Below are 19945 nucleotides of genomic sequence, written 5' to 3'. Positions count from 1 at the left end.
TTTTACCATCGTTAATCTGTACACAGCCACAAACTGATACATTCTAACAGTTATTCATTTCGTCGCGTGCTTCTATATTCGTTAAATGAGTTTTATTCCCAATAAATATAATTTTGATTTCGTCTACCGAATATACGTTGATAAAGCCTTAATATACGTCTATCATAAACACATTTTATAAATTGAAATTTTTTTGGTTGTTTTGAATTTCTAGCAAAACACCCAAAACGAAAGGTCAATAGCAGTCATGCGTTAGCGTGATAACCGCACGCAAGTTTGCTCAATTTAGATCGAAATTCCTTAGAAGTTAGAACAGAAGACAGTGGTATATATAGTATTATTCAAATGCCTTAAATTCGTGCCAGTATTTTGTATATTTAAAATTAGTTCGCGTGTGAGTTGTTTTATTTACAAATTATGTGATATGTCATCTTAATAAATTATCCACTGAATGCGTAAGTAAATAATGAAAATAGGAATTATCGTACTTGTCTTGTATGATTCGTTAGAAAGATGCAAAACCATTTGCGAATACGTATTAAATTTTGTATAGTTTCATCTATTACATAGGCCGTTACTTTAATGCACCGTTAATAAACTGAATTGGCTCCAAATTTTAAAGACGGTAATTTAACTCAAATTATTTCTTTTGACTACCCTGGACGACAGTCATTACTTCAGTTCTCTATCTTAATCTCTAACGATTCCTCGTTGTTATTGAAAATCTCGACTTATAAGTTTAAAAATATATTAATAATTTTAAAGAGGCTTTATTTCTTAATATGTTTTTGCATTCATTTTATTAAGCATTTATAAGGGTGCCAAAGAAAAATGTAATTTTAACAAAATCTTACTTTTTCATGACTCGGTAAAAATGCACCCCCGAGGCGACTTAATTTGATTATCTTTGTTTTTTGAATGATGCAGTAAACACGTTTGACCGAAAATTGGATTTTCTAATCAATGGCCATATAAGGTGTGGGCTTAAACGTAAGTTCGTTTTGAATGTCTCAGATCCGACAAACGTTAAATAAAATGAAATATTTAGGTTTGAATATTCTTAGGATCCTTATCTTTTAATTACATTTATCCAATAACCAAGCATGATACTTATATAATAAATTGGATTTATGTATGGGTGACGTTTAATAGAGCCGTGTTTATTTAGACTGAAGTACTCGCATGACATGTGGATAACGTAACATCTAAATTATGTATAATATTCTCATCTCACCTGAGGAGAAATTGACGGGAATTTACTATTTCATGTCATTAGGTTATTTTGTCATGTGTCGCAGTGTATGTAGCGGTCACATGATTTGTTACTATTGCATAATTTTGTTAATACAAAATTATCTTTGAGTTGAGTTATGCAAAAAGTAATTTCCGGCCTCGGGTGTACTCAGTGAAATATATTTAAAGACAATGTAAATGGAAAATGGATTTTGTATGGTGGCCTAGAAATGAGAGAACAATTTTCTGTAGTATTCGGGCGAATATATCAACCTATCATTAAAGACAGATTATTGCGAGGGTCGCAGGAAAAACTAGGAAAGACTGGAGCCCATACCTTTTGTGTTCCAAACTATGTCTGTGACTTTGTTTTACTTTCGTTCATGTCGCGACATGCAAATGAACAGCAACTTTGGAATGGTAATTTTAGTCTTAACATTTTTTAACTTGCGTGAAGATGTCTACAAAATACGAAAATATGACTTTTACGCACGCATTGTCACATCTCCCAACAAATGTTCAATTTCCGAGAGAAGATTCAGAAATAGGCATAGTACTCCCGATTTTGTTGGTTTATTTGACCAAAATAATCTATTCGGAACACGTAAAGGTAAACCGTGACAGATTTCAAAGTACTGACCAAAGATGTGTCTCATTTGCATTTATCATTGCAGCAAAGCCAGTATTAGATTGATTATTTTCCACGCGAAATTTGAATTGAGTTTGAAGTTGGTTAGAGCTGATTTCAAAAAAATCGTAAATAAATAATATATATATTATATATTTTTTAAATTTTGTTGCCAGCGCTTTCAAACGCGGATATAAATGGTTTGTCTGGAACGCGCACATATGCACGTAGAAAAAAAATAATTGATTTGCAGATTTGCAAAACTATTCAATCAAAAAGTTGTTTTCTCATTTTGCTTTGCCACTAAGAACAAAAATCAACTTCTTCGGGGTTTGGACTTTGCTTGTAAATTTGCTTTGAGCAACCTCAAACAAAATTTTGTTTTAGCACTGTCCATTGAAGCGCTATACGTATCGTTGTCTTTTTATCTATACAAAAATCACGTTGGTCATAACATGTGGAATGAAAGCATCACTGTTTGTCCATTTCCAGCTGTCCATTATAAATGTAATTTGTCAATCAGGGTGAGGCGAGAGCATCTTAAAAAGGCGTGTCTATAAATGATTCTAAAAACGAATAGTTTCATTTTAATATGATTTATAGATTCCTCGAGACGCATTATGATTTTGTATTCTTTACAATCCCACGCGCCGTAAATAGATTCACCCAACGTATTTTAATAGTAAACGCATCAGGGACTAAAAGCTTTTCTTCACTGTAGGTGTTAAAATCTTTTCTTTGCTAGCATTGTAAATTCCAACCATGGGACAAACAAATCCATACATAATTGTTGTATTCTATTTCCGGTACATGTTTGATCGATATTTAAATTCAACTAGTATCGTGAAGGCTTTTCGTTTGCACTCGACCGAGGAAAAGTTAGCTCGAGTTCGGTAATCTGTGACGTCATGTATTGTTTTCCACAAAGATATTATTTTTACATGCGGGGTAAAAGGGCCGGTTCTATTTACATAGGGACGTATCTTTTTATAGGCACTGTGGAACTCAAAGTCTATGCACGCAATATAGAAATGTGGGTATGTTTTAGCAGGGTACTGTACTTATGGCTCAATTCCGTTTTATAAGACAATCCGTCGTCTGAATAGTAGTGTTTGATTACCTGCCTAATTTAATTCCCAGCTCTCGACATGGATCAAGTCGTGGACACTCCTCGAACGTGCCCTCTTGTAGTATGGTATAGAATTTCATCAGTTTGGAATTTCACGTTTAACGTCTTCTATTTTTATATCGTTGACCTGTTGTCATTGTTTTCAATCAAAAGTCTTTGTTCAATTTGAGAAGTTGCTTTCGTTGTTATGTCGCAATTACCTCTCTTATATAGCACGCCAAAAAGAAAGAATTACAAAGTGAATTACTTCTGTTGATGACAGAATGTTGTCTGGAATGCAGTGCAGATGCAGATGGCAGTGCAAAGGTTTAGGGATTTTCCTAGGGTATTTAGAGAGGGTCCCGGTGCGATCATATTTATATCGAATTGGGAATTGTAAATCGGATCATTTGTGAAGTCATCATCAGAAACAAATTAGTTATTGAAATAAGCAGGCCTATCGTCCTTTTGTACATCGATTTTTATTGCTTTCGCTCTTTATATACAAGTTACGGAGTCTAACACAACTTCATAATAACTTCTGAAATATAACATTCCAGATATCTGTGATGTCTGTAGAGAAAACCCTGAGACGAGACGAATTTTTGTATTTGCAAATAATAACCGAAAGCTAAACTTCGAATCCCATTTTCTTGATTTTGTACTGAATTATTAATGTTGAAATCTCAAATACATTGCTGCTTTGTTCTAGTTTTCAAGTGAGGTACGCGGTAGTAATCAAAATAAAACTTGAGCACATACAAGGTTGAAAACATTGTTATATAATGCTATTATGATGTTTTCGTCTTGCTTTCCAATCAATGTAATACAGGTGCTTACGTCAGAGAACTACATTTACTGCCGACAAATCAATTTTGTAAATTATTGCGACCTAGGGTAGCGCATTATGTCGATTAAATTATGCTCTGATCAAGCTTGCTCTTAGATTAGGTATCAAATAAGAGAGATTTAGTCGTTTTATCCATACATCCGCACTTTGACCGCCACGTCCTTCTCGCTTTGTTTACCGAGCACCATAGGCCTTTCCACGCATTTCTCCTGTCAGTTTTTGATACCTGGTACAGTAAAGTGCACCTCTTAGCATGCACTTGCAATACTGTCTGTGTACACAATGCCAGCGTTTTATCGTCGTAGATTAGTCATTCGTTATACTAATATCAACAGTACCACTTAATAAATACCTGCTAATGGCGCACGTTTCCGTTATCTCTGGTCGACAATTGTTTGAAGAGTTATAAAAATGTCGCCTCTGTTTAATTATCGAAGATTCAGAGCTTATATCCATATAAAGGGGGAAGTTCGATTATACAGATGGCATACAAGTAAACCAGGCCAGAAGTTAGCCAGGTGGCTTCTCCCTTGCGATGTTTGTGTGGTATTAGTATCATATGTTTATATATATAATCCAAAGTTGTATATAAGCGCACGAACCGTCTTTCAGTCGCACAGTCGTTGAAAGATATTCCCTAATTAGTAACAGCTTATACGAGGGAAGTGCAACATGAGTTTAAGTTTATGGAGTAGGATGAGACAAGCTTATTCAATTTTATCGCAGCTTGTTTCATGAAAATTGGCTTTATTTAAGGGGATAAAGAAAGTGAACTACATAAAAAATAATACCACTGAAAAACTCGTCGTCTGCTTTCGGGGGTATCATTAATACTGCTGATTATGAATACTAGTCTAGTAACGCTCACTGCACTTCAGTCGAAGGCTTTTTGTACATCGCAATTTGCAGTAGAAGAGACGCAGAAAGAAAAGTACCATATTACCATGAATATGTTATTTCATCCGAGTGTCATGTCAGTCAGGGAAAGATAAAAGCAATAGGCAATTCCGCGATAAAATGATGAATTTTTGATGATGCTCAGACGGAAACTATCAACGCTGTTGTAGTGGTGATTCACTCGTTTTACGCACAATGGCTGCATGAAATGTATACTGTAAATGCCGTTCGCGATTATCGCAGTGATTGTATTGCTACACTGTCAATTCGTGATAGCTATCAGAATGAAAGTTATTATTCCTTAATCTTAACTCGTTGATATAATTAACGAGCAGCCCCCCGGCACATATTCCCTCGATATTATTAGTCTTTGAAGTGGTTGAATATACTTGTTCATAAGTATAAGTGGTTGGATGTAATGTTCATAAGTGGCCTATTCGGAACTTAAAATAATTTTCCATACGTAAAACGATTCGGCAAATTTCCGATTTGTATTTTTCAATAGTTTCAAAGTAGGATAGAATAAACAGAATACTGCTAAATTTTAGTGTTAGAGGCAGAATTTTTGAAGATCGTTTTCGTGAAAACGGTAAAAGTTCCATGCAACAAGTATGCTAAAGCAGCAATCGTTTTGTTTACGCGTGTTAGCACAGTTTAATTGAATTGAAATGTTATATATGTTCACTGGAATCGTTGCGCTATTATTGTTCAGAACAAAACAACAATAGTTTTTCTGTACTGATTTATTCCGAGGCACTTCGAAAGGTCAGCTCTAGCTTTGCCTACTCCATAATTTTCTGTGTGAGGCCGAAATAAATTTTTGTCCTCTTGATTTGCCCCCGCGCTTTGCAAAGAACACTTTCTAATCGAGATATCGAAGGAATTTATCGTAATTTAGAAATCGACCAGAGCCACCGTATTAGCATGTAATGTGCGCGCGAGTTATGTTATCAAAATATAGATGATTAGCGTACGATATACCATATTAGGGTAGTAAAACATGTCACATAACCTGATTACATGAGTCAACTGTTTATCGTTAAATTGTAAGACATCATTTCATTTGGAAAAATGACGTTGAGTGTCAATCCGTGTTCGTCCCTTTAATATTTATTACTCAGTATATCATGTCAATCATAAAATAAATAAATCAGTGATTTTCATATCATCACGTGATGCGAGGGAAAGTTAGGATGTCATGTCTACTATACTTTGTTTTGGCTACGTGTGTTGCTTAAACCAAGGAATACAGGATTAGTATATTGATTTACTTCAGTTATATTATATTAGCACGTCTTCATAATTAGCTTTCATAAGAAATGACCCCGTTTAACTTAAGACGAGGTAGGTAACGTAGTTACGTTTTAATCACTAATTCCTTGCCATCTATTCTTGCATCGATGCGATGTATATATTATTCTTCTTGCCTTGATTGAAATTTCATTTAACGTGAAAAGTTCCAAATTTTAAGTTAAATTTTAACAAGAGACTCATAAAAAAATCCGAAACAAAATTCTGACATGTAGATCGAATTGAGAGTTGATATTTTCCTCTTATAGAATTCTGTTACATTGTACATCATTTCCTTGTTACTGACGTAGTTTCAAAACCATGCATTGTTATCACTATTCAGTATAATATTCTATTTTGAGAATTCCCAGTTTAGAAAGCATACTTGTGGTCCAATATCAGCGGTAGATATTTTAGATATGTATGGCCGATGATTTACATTATTCAAGCTTACAAAATCATATTGCGTATACTGCCGCATTGGACTTCCTTGTTTGAGCAATACAGCACAGCTGATGTTAGTACCAACAACCCATTGTTTCTTATTTGTAGATAGGCCAGTGAACGCGTTGCTGTTGTGCTTGTTTTTTAGATGAGCAATGTTTTTAGAATATATCATACGCCTTGGTGGTGTGTTCTTTTTAAAACCTCATATTCATATTAGGTCGTATGTATCTCATTTTTCCAAGACTTAAATATGCTTATGTATCAAAAATACTATGTGAGCCTAGGCTTTTCAGAGAGTTAAATGTTACCTCATATTCAGAAACGAGAGTTCAAACTGAGTCATTTCTGAACATCAATTTTTATTACTGAAGTCAGACAAGACAAGCAGCAAAGGTTTAGAGCAATTATATTGATTGGAAAATTAGATTGTTTTGTATAGATGAGCCAATCATTGTTGACAGAGGCAGTCTTAAAACTGAAGCTTTTACTTACATTTGTGGTGTGTAGTGAAATGAAGTGCAGAAAGTTGGTATAGTGAAATGAAGTGAAAGAAAGTATTACGGTCTATCATCCAATTGAAACTAATTGTAAGATAGAAAGCATCATACTCCAACACTGTTCGACTGTCGTTGGGCATTTTAGCCATGCAAAGATTAAATTATCGAAATCCCTAGTGTATAAAAATCACATCTACTAAAAGGTACTACAATTTTTAATAGCTAAATGACTGAGATATTTTTTCTTTGTCAATCATGGTACGGGACTAGAATTCGTCAGCCTTCTAGTTAATTTTGACATATGAGTAAACCAGGGGTCACCAAACTTTTTTGACCGCGGGCCGGGTATGACTCAAACTGGGTTGAAACGGGCCGGATGAATATTTTTGTCAATGCAATAAAATAAATTCACAAAAATTGGGAAATTCATCCAATTTATTTAACAATATATATTCTACATTTCTGAAGACTTGAATATTTAATTCTATCTATATCGCAGAATATACAAGTGCATCTTTTGCAGGAAACGTTGCGTACCGGTAGAGAATTTTAGCCTATTTTTTTCACAGCTATTTCTAGACTACTTTTTTATTACTACTATTAAAACTACAACTCCTAGGGATGCAAATGATAGTTGACTTATTTGATTCATACTTAAATTTCCGAAAAGCAATCAAAAACTAACGAATAGCCTTCAAAGTCGCAAAAACGAAGTATTGTTTACAACCACGACTGGAAATCTGTCAGGATGACAAAAGTTATCTGAGCTGAGATGCGAAGAGGCTTTTTATTACGACACGTTTTTTGCATCTTGCTGATTGGTAAATGTTACGAAATAAACAAGGAAGACGATGCTCGGGGAAATCTTCCTTGGAAAAAATTAGCCATATTTGCGTGTTATTGTGGGCCGGATAAAATGACGCCGCGGGCCGGATCCGGCCCGCGGGCCGTAGTTTGGTGACCCCTGGAGTAAACGAATGAGATATATTTAATGAGCATTTCTTGAAATATATATATTTCGATATATCCACTCTCTCCACTCTGATAGGTTTGTTTTTGCTTAATAATAATAGGCCGTATTGCAGCCTTAGTTGGTATAAAAATAAACGTTTCGTCCACAGAATTACTTGAACTTGCGTCAATAATAGGATGGGAGAAGCACACTAAATTGGAACAGCAATTTACTATTTTTTATCACTTATATCTAGTGCGTATTTAAATATCTCTTCAGGGCATAAATGTTGAGTCACATTGTTTTGAATGTTTCGGGTCAGCATTCATGAGAAATGCCAGTTTATTGTAACTAACATGATAGATAAAAAGAAAGATTTTCGGTCATACATGCTGCATACGAGATGTGACCATATTGAAATAAGAGCGAAGTGATTGTTAGGTAATTACAAGGACGTCGCGAAACTTGTCTGCCAAATATTCAGCGCGTTGGTTTAAACAAGTGCATCACGTAGCTAGTGACGAGAGAATAATGACGATAATAGTTCTATTTCACTTTATATGTCGAGATAAAAATGAAGGTTTTCTGACATCTTGTTTTATTGACATCTTACAGTCATACAGTACACTACTGCTAGATTTTAAAACTTAACTATCGGAGTCTAAAAACGGAATGACTGCCCCTGGTAGCCCATCATTGCTGGCCCGGTTGAAAGGAACTCCCGGAAGCCTCCGAAGAAAGTTCCGCAAAGGGCATTCATTAAACGCATCGACATCGCAAAGCGATTCACCTTCGCCCACTACACCGCCTGCAGAAAGCGGCAGTTTCAAGTTTGTTCATACATTGAAGAAACATGATGAAAATTCAGACCACGGAACAACTCATTTCACATGCAGGTAACTTGGTTTTCATTTTAGTAATTTTACAGGCATCAGTTGGAGTCATAAGATTTTGATTTTGTAATAACGTGCTTTAATGAGTGATGATGAAAACAAATTTGTTCTATTACATTTCGATTTTACATAAATATTCAAACATCTTGCTATTGATTATGATGGTACTGTAACTGACAGCGTTACACACCTTTGAAAAAAAGCATAAAATTTCTGATTTAATCAAGTTACGTATTTTTCAAAAATAAAAATTTTATTTTAATTATCGAAGTAGATATTTGAACAGAATATAATACTTCAACTTTGATTTTCAGATTTTTGGGTGTGATGAGCATCTACACATTAAAACCAGAACACTGCTATGGATTTGCTGAAGGACTTGCCAGAGATGTATTCGATCAAGACGGAAAAGAAGTAAATAACAATCATTCTGCCAACAAATGCCAAATCGTTGTCACGGACGAATCGATAGAAATATCTGCAATGCCACGAAGGCATCATAACTCTGGGAAACGAAAGCCCATTAATACCGGTACACCTCCTACAAGACCGAAACTTAATTCTTCAAACAGTCCTACCTTCAACAGAGTTATATTTTCTGATAATCGTCCTAGAACAATATCCTGCGACGAAGTACTGGTGAACGATCATCACCGAAATTGCAATTCCATGTTTTTCGATTCACCTCATCAAATTTCCGTTTTATCCCCGTATGCAAACGCACACAGACATTCAGAAAGACCGATGTCGGTTTTAGATTTAACTCCAACTAATTCTCGTTATGGGAGAGAGTCAAACCTCGCTTCCATGCCTGAAAATATGCAAGAAAATTTTTCCGCCAAAATCCCTCTTCACGAAGTTGCGTATTGTGTTACGGTACCTTCGAATGAGAGACTATTTTTACTTACATCGCGACAGGGATCGCATCTCATTTGCCGCGTTTTCCTATTCAAATTGCGGGAGAAATCAAATGCATTGACTATGGTTCTAGCGAACCAATTTAAAAGAAACTTCGTAGAGTGGCAAAGCCAACGAGCAGCGGGTACCAAGCGAAAAGTGTCAATATTTAAGGGTCAACTTTTGCCAAACTCTTGCCCTTATAATAAAACAAATTCTCAAAATTCAACTGGTAGACCCCGGGGTGAAAGCCAAGACAGTGGACACGAAGATTGCCCTTCTGACATGGATTCTGACGAGAGAACGAACGAAGAACTTAAATCGAGAGAATTTGAGCGAAGGTCGTCATGCATGCACTCTCCAGAGAACATTTTACGGCGGCGAGAAACAGAGAGCTCAGGCCATTTTTCCCAGCCAACCTTGTCGTTGTCAGACTTCACAACCGACGAGGATTCCGACCAGAGCGATGACAATATATTTAGTTTAATAAAGCCACTAAAATGACTGAAATCTGTTTTCTTTACGATGCCGTTTCAAGACTCAGCCAAGCGCCGTTAACGAGGGCGGCTTTATTTTACTTTGGTTTTATCATGACGCTTTGTTCGATTTAGTAATCGACAACACCCCAAAAAGGTGCTTTTTCTGCTTTTATTGTCACTATTTTAACAAAACTTCTTTAGGTTAGGTTGGGGGTACATTTCAAGCAGTCACTAATTTGTGAGGAGCTACTAAAATCTTTCTGATTTAAAATTTCTTACCCGATTTACCCCGGGTGAGGTGAGATGCAAACATAATTGATTCCAGCGCCCCAATCACTATGCCACGGAGTCTAAATAAAACTTGATTCTGATCAAACTGTCTCTATCTTGACGGTATGTATTGTGCAAGAACTAGATATGAAATATGTCCATCCTATCCAAATTATTTCTCATAATTATATATATATATTTGCACAACGCAAGGGCACGCAATGAAAATATGATGTCGGTTTTGTTGGTTTTATCAATTTTCTGTTGTGCATATAATATTGCAAATCGTTTTACGTGATTATTTTTTGGTATTAATAATGATTACAATAAGAGCAGAATTCATCAGGTGTTTATTATTATTTTTTATCAGTAAGATTTCAGATGTCAGATTATTTCAACGATTATGGACATTCGTTTGTGGATGTGAAAGTTGATTATCCTTGAATGAACCACCATAGTTACCAGACTGAAATAAAACAGTTAGCTAGTTTAGGTTGAACCGCATAACCTCAGTCACTCGTTGAATATTTATTTGACATTACGCATTATATTAGTGTCGTTTGCTTAGGAGAGTCAACTCGAATTAAATGATATATATTTATTTATAAAATAAAAACCAAGAAAGCTTTTTATGGCGAATATTCGTAACAGATCGTGCCTTCCCTGTTTTTCAAATGTGACAATATTTCTCACTATGAGCAAACAGCAAACGAGAAATGACGTAGCTGAGGATAAATCCTAGACAAAGCATGTTATGATTGAGGTAGACGATAGCAAACTTAAAATTCATTAACGTGACGTTTCTAATCCAGTCACAAGAGGTCATTTTTATTTACTTTCTTGCAATCTTTACTTATACCATAAAATCCCACAACATGACTTGGTAGTTATATTGGCTATCAACTTCTAAGGTACAATGGGTTCGATACTTTTCATTATTTAAATGCTTAGCGCACTCATTGACAATAGAAGTAAACAATTAGTTTGAACTTTGCCAAGTTTTCCGACAAATAGGAAAAAGGAGAGCAGAAACTACAAACAATGCAAATTTATGGTCTTCTGACCATATCACTCATAAGATCTAACGGTAAAAATATTTGTGTGCCACGTGTTATTTTTCGGAGTGGAATGTATTTTTTCAAGGACCAGGGTTTGCGTTAATGAGAAAAACTTATCGATTTCCTGCTTCCATAGGTTCTTTTCCCTCAATTTGTGACGAGATGAGAACGGTTGGGACAGCTGAAACCGAAGTAATAATTCAGGAAGAAAAATTCATGGATACCGAACCAGCAAGATTAGATGAACAATTGAAGAGATGCAAACAACTCACACAGACACTCTTCACATTGAAAAAGTAGGTGACAAACATAGAGCAAAATTACTTTAACTACTCAAGAGTTCAACTACCTGTTTTATTTCGCTGTTTACACCCTTCTAATACATACTGTGGTATTTTTTAAATAATGGGCTTTAGTCTTTAACTTATATTGTTTACCGCTGTAGGTCAGTTTCCATGTCGACGGTATTATTAAGACTATAGAATACCATAGAATTCTTAATTGTATGCGCTTTTCCATTCAATAAAGAATATGACTTTCGCACGTACAGTCAGTCCATGCCCAATCCCTCACTCAAAAGTGAGATTAGTATGAGATTACCGTTGTTTCAGAGGCAGATGTAGATGCCGGCGTACTCGACGTTACAATCATATGATATATATCGCAGAATAATTATTTCGAAATGATCCTCAAATTATATCCAAGGAACAGTTATATTCGTGTTTGCAAATATCTTTTGCATAAAAACATAAAAATGGGTTTGTTTAATGAATAATGGCCAAAATATGTTTTATTTGCTTGTATATAGACTTGCAACGGTTCAAGAAGCACGGAGTAAGACACCCGTAAACATATTAAGCGGGCAAGGCGGAATGATGGGACCTAGACCCGAGACACCTTCTCATTACTTAGCTTCTCTAATGTCATACGGTTCCCCGAACGGGCGACCTGGAGAAAGGGTCAATGCAGATGACCTCAAAAAAGTGAAAAACGTCGTTTTGGGGGATGTTAGGTCACAAAAAGTCGACAGCACAAGGAGGATGCAAAGTATCCAGGTAAATTTGATTTAATTTCTCATCATTATTAGTTAGTTAAATATGATTCCCCGTGTAATATGTACAATGTGTGCAAAGTCTTATGCTAACTAAAAATTCAATAAACAAATAAAACAGGATGCCGAGATGAGATGGACACGCCGTGTGAAATATATCCGCCAATACGACTCCAGGAAAATGGAAAAGGTGAATTCATCATAAGCACGGGTGTCTAAAATACGATAAAAAAAAATAACGATACTGATTCGCTTTGTTGCACTATAGTTCTAATCCTCGATGTTACGTGTCTTGAATATGCATGATTGTTGTTGCCTTGGTACTCGGTGTATAGGTAGTATCACGTTAGTTCCTGATTTTTCCTTTCATAGTTACCGGTAGTTATGGTGCTGTAGAATTTACCACATATATATATATATGTAAGCTAAATTTTGCAAATGTGAATTTATTAAACTGAGCTTTTCTTCCCTTAATGGCAAATTTCGCTTATGGAAAGTTGTTTACTTTTGTATCTCAAATCATTCTAGTTTTGTTCTGTTGATTTTGTCGTTTTTTTTCTTGGGTGGAATAAAATACAATTTGAATTAAAGCGTTATTTGGGGCTAAATACATGATAAATGTATGACTAATGATCATGATACAAAGTCGTTTTCGTAAAGTCGTAATTAATTTTTATAATTGATTAACGGAAATAACACCTAACGAATAAATTGACATAATTTGGCACTATTATCGTATTACCTTTCGGGAAATAGTAGTATTGCATTCAATTGTAATAAGTATATTTATATGAACGCCAACCTATCATATGCATTGTTGCACGATAATTCAACCAAATATACGAAAAAACAACCTTTTCCATGATACTTATATTTGTTGTATTGAACATCACACTGTTGTATATATAAATTATCTGGTCTTAAAAGTCTTTTCAGGTCATAGTATCACAAACTCACTTAAATTTTAATCCGCGAACAACTACCAACTTTATATTTTGTAACGCACCGCAAAAGCACTCTAAAGGAATTATAAGCACTCGGCTTCATTGTTTATGTAACATATAATCGAAGTATATGACAATAGTATAGGCAGCTCTGGCTCACACTTGGTGCAAATTGTCTGGCCATGTTGCATAATTCCTTATGGAATAACAAATTTTGACTGCACATTTGCGGTTTCACATGCATGCAGACAGTGCTGATGCATGAGGGTGATATCACCAAGCTAACAAAGAACTTCCACCACTGCCGATTCTTGAATGTATTACGTGTTTATGTCACTTCTATCACATCGTTGAATTCCCTAACAGCAATGCTCAGACAGATAAAATTATCTTTCTTAAAGTTCGTTGAACCGTCTTAAGTTTCGTTGAACCGTTGAATCCTTCCTTCACAATACTTTATGATTTAACTTTGCAACGAAAATTTAATGTTGGCGTTAATTGTCTGACCTTTGTTACATCGAAAACCAATTTTGTTTTTGTTCACGGCATCTGGTTGTGAGATTCCAACTTTTTCGACATAAGAAAACTTTGATTTTTTTCTCACCAATTGCTTTTCTTTAACAACAATCTTATCTTTTAGGCGTTGGAATTGGCTGAAAAAGCATTGAGAAGAACTGACAATTTCCGGGTGATAGAGGAGAGACAAGAAATTCATTTAAAAGAAATTTATTTCAATGGAAACAAAAGGAGAGATGAAAAAATAACAAGTAAGAAAATTTTCTGATAACATGTGTTAAAATGATACCCTCAAAAGTACCTCACAAATGCAGTTTATTTTACTTGTTTATTTGTATTTTAGCTTCTCTATCTGAATCCAGTTCCGTTGACTCACTGCCTTCACCTCCTCCACCGATGAGCAATATGACGTCATCCCAACAAAATAATTTACATTCGGTTGAAGTTCCAACATATGCGTCATCAACGTGTTCTATGTCCACGGCTTCATCTGCAGCAGCGCCACACCGTCCCATAGAAAACCTGATATCACCCGACGGGGGATATATCAGTTCCGAAATTTTATCACCCCAACATCAGCAACCATCTCAACCCGCGACACGACCCCTTCCGACAAATAGGTATCCACAACAAAATCAAGCAAAGGGACCAGTTCCTGCTCTTCAAAAACAGAATTATCGATCGAATTCGCTACAGCGAACTCGCTCACAAAGAATGCAGCAAATGCAACAATATGAAGAATATCAACGTCAAAGGTCGCGGACGCCTAACCCATTCCCAACGCCGATGCAATTTGATAAACCTGGGTACGTACAGCCCCAAGCGGAATACGTCAACCAACAATATGACGCATACGGTGCGCAATATAACTATCAACAAGCATATCAAGACCCATATGGAAATAAGAATCCACAAACTTATGCGCCGGCACCCCTACAACCATACCAGACTCAACAATTTGCTGAAACGCCATATCAATCTCAAATGCAATATCAACAATACGGACCAACGCCGGATCAAATGTTATATCAGGTTCAGCAACAACAACAGCCGCAGCAAAAGCAACAACAATCTACGAAAAATCCCACCAGACAACTACGACGTCCAACAACCTTTTCACATAAACAAAATCACTCGTCCTCACCTCCATACCAAGGTAATTAATTCACAAAAATACCAATAATCTCTGATTATTTGAGCTACTCTATCGTCTAAAATGATTTCAAGAAGAATTTTCAATAAACTATATCAAAACAAAATCCGACATGTTAACAAATATGTTAAATTGTAGAGAAATTAGGCAATTCTGTGTCACCGTTCTACGATACAAAATACATTCATAAACTGTTAAAAAATTGTAATCAATCCTTTATTTTGGACTTTCCGTTAATTCATTTTTCTACTTCAGATCCATCCCAAGGTATGTCGCCATCATATTCTCCTTCTCCACTGGGTAACCCGACAAATGATGACGTCATGAGAAGGCGTCAGTCGGGTAAACACCAACAACAACCACAACAACAAAGCAATGACAAAAGTCAACGATTGAAGGACCAATATAGCAAGCTACAACAAATGCAAAGAAAGAACAAAATTGTTAGTATTCCTGTAATATTAATTTTGCCTTGTAGTCGTTTTTAACTTTCAACTGATTTGTATAATAGGGCACCATACAACTTTGTGAGAATTTATAATAAGAAAACACCACAATACTACCAAAATTTGCAAATAAAATCTTTCCTACAAAAATATTTTCTTGTTTTCACAGAATCAAGTTAAAAGACCGCCATCATCAAGATCTCAAATCGCGTCTCCGTCCCTTGTCAACAATCCCGCCAAGTCGTCGGATGTTTGATCCATCGAAAATTTCTGCCAGTTTGTTTCTTATATAGTAAACAAATATGGCAACAACGATAACAGCACCGAAGCAAAGTTTGCGGGACAAGGCGATTGGAGAAGCGAGTAAACGCCGGTCAAAACTTGCTAGGATGGAATAGTTTGATTGATAATTTAGAATGATGGAAATGGATACCAAATTAATCGAATGTTTTATCATCAATTTCGAAGATAATTTAGCGTGTGCACAAGGAACGTGATACCTATTTGAAATGAATGTTTGAGATTGCAAAAATGGTTTGAGAATGAATATATATTAATTACATCGATTAATTCGAGTCATTTTGCATCTTTGCAAAGTCACGGAAATGTCGAGTTGTCGAAAACCTGTTTTTCCACTGTTTTACGCTGCTATTATAGGCTATGTACTAGAAAACTATGTTCGCTGGACGATTATTATTCTTATTATTAGATACATAATAGAATATAACGTTATTGTATTTTGAATAATACTATTATTAGTCTTTAGAAGTAAGTTTCCTTTTCATTTTTTTCTTGTGCTATATTTTTAGAATTCAATAAATTGTCTTAAAAGTGACTCTGTGTATTCCTATTTTGAAAAGTTTTTGTTCCGAGGGTGGTGCAGCCTACTATATGTAGTGGGCGAATGGTTTATACCGAGCGTGTTGTTCCCCAATTATATGCAAAAGGCAATTCAGTGCTGCTAAATGTCAACTGAAAGTTGTCCACAAAATACATATTTGTAGAATGTTTAAAAAAATTATCAAAGCAAAATTCACACGAAACGATCTTGATAAAAGTTTTACAATTTTGTGTCATTCCGGGGGATGAGGTTAGTAGAATATAGTGTTTCAAGACATTACGTGTCCATATGGTAGGTATGAAATTTGAAATTCGGAACACGTGCCCCATGTTTACAGATTTTCGATGTAAAATGTTTTTCAAGCAAGTGGGTAGTTTAAATGTCTGATTTGCAGTATCATAAGTCTTTTTGTAACATAATAATTTGTAGTTCTAAATATCATTCGCATGTGACGTGTTTTGTTTGCAGAGAGTATAAAACATAATATTTATTTGAAAATTGATATGCACAAATATCTTAAAAATATTCGATTTCATTTCAAAATTCCCCCTGATAAACTTGACGTTGCGTAGTATGGAATGATAGGAGAGAGATTCTACAAGAGATAAAAATCCAATGAATCATTCAGTCAATATTTATAGCTGAATATATATGAATGAATAAACATATATTTTATATATTTTTGCATATATACATAATTTAATGTAATCAAATATTCTGAATTAGAAATCGCCAACTGGACAACTCCTCTCGTCCGGTTATCAGTCTAAGACGGGCATTGGATTAGTTAGCCAGTTATTTGTTCTGATGCATAGACTTGCTGGTCGAGAAAGCCGCAGTCGATCAGTGAAGTGCACCACCCTTAGGCGATGAGGAGTCCAGCAATCCTCTCGTACATCCTCTCATTCAGGGTAATGTTAGTGAAAGTTTGTTCGCTAACATAGCTGCTTCGTTCATCTGAATACCGGGTCACCCTTGTCCTCCTACAGAACCCGACACGTATGGAAATGGGGGTATTTCGGGGAACAAGGATAAAAGCTTGATTGGAGTTTTGTGGTGTCTCGAAAAATCTTTATATTAATAGATATACTCGGTGGCGACGTTTAGCTATGTCAGCTTAGTGTGTTGTTTTGCACATATGTTAGTTCTATTATAACTGTCGATGACGGATCTTAGATACGACTTTATGAAAAACTTGTCGAACGCTTTGTGTACTTCTGAATAAAAGCGTTCCAAGATGTTGTGTTTGACAAGCCATTATTTGTGGGTTGTTAAACTTTTTGACTCTCCATGCTGGTAGCATTACTGCTGCGGTCCTATATTCTAAATTGCCTAAAATAGGAACATTTGTTTGGAACTCAAAATTGAACAATTTTCTGTAATATGCTGTTTCCATTTGGCTATTCCACGTGTCATATTCAGGATGAATAATAATTCACCTCGGACAGTGACTAGGAATTTCATTATAGAAATTTTAATTAATATTTTCGGTCGATTCCTATTCAAATATATGCACAGAGTTTATATTTTTATTACTGATTGTGAAATGGTGTTTAATTTCCCTTACCGATGTGTTATATTTCTCAGAAAAGTCTCTTTTCGTCTGTAAATTCGAATATACCTAAATTTGTAGAGTGTGTTTGACCGTAAATATATCTTACTACGGTTTCACAAGCCACTATTTGATGGTTGCCAATCTTTTCGAGTATCCATGCTGCTCTTATTGCTAAATTCCTGCTTGACAAATTGCCTAAAATATTTATATTAGTTTGTCACTAAAGAATGGGCATAGGGCGTTTCAGAATTTTCCGTAGCGCGTTAGGACCCCACCGACAAGTCAAATTGAATCAAATTGATGAACCAAATGAGCTTTGATCATTTAAATTTAGAATAGTACGAATATTAGATTCTTTTTTTGGGTAAATTTTGAAATATCCGAATTTGCAAATTGTTGATTTTGAAAATTTAATTTGCCACCACCAAGTAGGGTCAAGCATGGGTTCATCAGATACATGCAAATTAAATTTGAAAACAACAAAATTTCATGTTTTTCGCCTTTATTGAATTTCATCAAATAGAGGGATTTCAACTCAAATAGAGGGATGCAGAGTTTTAGTGTATAAAATCTCCTCAATCCTAATGTTGTAGTTAATTACAAAATTACACGATTTTGTACAAGTAGGACGTTTTCAGTTGCGGATTGCATATTGAATCAAAATTTTGTTCCGAACGACTCAATTCCGAAATTTTTGTCAATAACTTTTCGCGTGGTTACACACAAAGGTCATCGTGCAACTAGCTACGCAGATCTGGTTTACCCTGGCCTTCAATTAATTCCCAGCATCCAATTCTGCAGAAAGATAAATCTTGAAAATAATTCTGTCACTAATGTAACACGATGTCATATAAAGCGCGGATGTCATGAGATCGCCGAGATGTGATTTTGGTTTATTTATTATACAAACGAATGTTCCTGATCGGAATTTAATTCTTCACATGTTCCCAAGGTTTTCTAAATTTTTTATTCCCGAATCCTACTTTCGAAAACAAGAACAAAACTGGAAAGCGTGCAATCAACAGTACTGTTTGCCGAATTACAGCCGAACTTAGATTTTGTTTATTTATTATATGTCTCCCAAATTGGATTTTTTTTAATTTTGTTATTTTTTGCATTTCACAACTAGAATTCTGCTATGAAAAAATAATCGAGAAAGTATGTTTCAAACTTGCCGTAAACGACTACCGAAAATCGTATATGTCACCCCAATATGTTATTTGTTAATTTATGATTTGTACCCCAATTAAATTTTTTTTACTTGATATTTTTTTGCAGTATATCACTAGAGTCTTTCTCTAAAATTATGTTATAAACTTGTCGTAAACAACGACCGAAATCGCATATTTCACCCAAAATGGGTTTTGTTTATTTATTAAATGTTCTCCAGAATTGTTTTAAATTTTGATGACTGTTGTATTACAACACTAGAGTCTTGATCTAGAAAAAAATTCGAGTATGTTTCAAACTTGCCGTAAACGAATATCGAAAATCGCATATGTCACCCCGAAAATGTTTTTTTCTAATTTATTATCTGTTTTCCCCAATTGGAAATTTTTAATTTTGATATTTTTTGCATTACATCACGAAAAAATCACGTAGCTCATTAAGCGATGTCGAACTCGTATCATCGGAAAGTCATTTTCAGCTACAGACGACTCTTCTTCACGATGTTCTGAGTGCAATTCTTTTTTGCAATATTTCGAGTTTTTAGTAGAGAAATTGTATAATATCATCATGAAAATTTTATGTGATGCTCTTCTGTGTAAGTAAAGGATTTGGACTGCTCGGTTGAAATGGGGCGTTGGAAGAATTGGAACCCCGACACCAAACTTTCATTGAAATTGCAAATTTTTGCACCAACATCAACGCGGAATATTGAAATAAATTCACGATATCTCAGCGAAACGTAAAAACTTTCAATTTGATATATCGTCATG

At 35.2% G+C, this 19945-nt stretch overlaps 2 protein-coding genes across 4 annotated transcripts in view; both read left to right on the top strand.

Moving 5' to 3' along the window:
* Nucleotides 1-16444, top strand: part of LOC120337846 (uncharacterized) — a 62886-nt gene extending 46442 nt beyond the window's left edge. For 2 of the 3 annotated variants that reach the window (XM_039405743.2, XM_039405745.2), the window contains 7 exons: nucleotides 11636-11795; nucleotides 12308-12554; nucleotides 12672-12740; nucleotides 14135-14261; nucleotides 14354-15166; nucleotides 15419-15606; nucleotides 15779-16444. In XM_039405743.2, the coding sequence (XP_039261677.2) occupies nucleotides 11636-11795; nucleotides 12308-12554; nucleotides 12672-12740; nucleotides 14135-14261; nucleotides 14354-15166; nucleotides 15419-15606; nucleotides 15779-15865 (1691 nt within the window). In that variant the 3' untranslated portion in view covers nucleotides 15866-16444. The remainder of the gene's footprint in view (nucleotides 1-11635; nucleotides 11796-12307; nucleotides 12555-12671; nucleotides 12741-14134; nucleotides 14262-14353; nucleotides 15167-15418; nucleotides 15607-15778) is intronic. The other variant, XM_039405744.2, reaches the window with a different exon arrangement.
* LOC120337847 (uncharacterized) lies at nucleotides 7963-11588 on the top strand. The gene is made up of 2 exons (XM_039405746.2): nucleotides 7963-8798; nucleotides 9110-11588. The coding sequence occupies exons 1-2, from the start codon at nucleotides 8575-8577 to the stop codon at nucleotides 10194-10196; spliced, it is 1311 nt and encodes a 436-aa protein (XP_039261680.2). The 5' UTR covers nucleotides 7963-8574; the 3' UTR covers nucleotides 10197-11588.
* Nucleotides 16445-19945: the final 3501 nt, after the last annotated feature.

Source organism: Styela clava, chromosome 10 (assembly GCF_964204865.1).
Source record: "Styela clava chromosome 10, kaStyClav1.hap1.2, whole genome shotgun sequence".
Taxonomy (NCBI): domain Eukaryota; kingdom Metazoa; phylum Chordata; class Ascidiacea; order Stolidobranchia; family Styelidae; genus Styela; species Styela clava.
The sequence above is the reverse complement of the archived record's forward strand: the minus strand, read 5'-3'. Positions and strand labels throughout refer to the sequence as shown.

Excerpts from the sequence above, each read along its gene's own strand:
- LOC120337847 (XM_039405746.2), top strand. The coding sequence starts at position 8,575 with ATGACTGCCCCTGGTAGCCCATCATTGCTGGCCCGGTTGAAAGGAACT. Across the intron at positions 8,799-9,109 it reads ACAACTCATTTCACATGCAG|ATTTTTGGGTGTGATGAGCA; the intron begins GTAACTTGGTTT and ends TTTGATTTTCAG.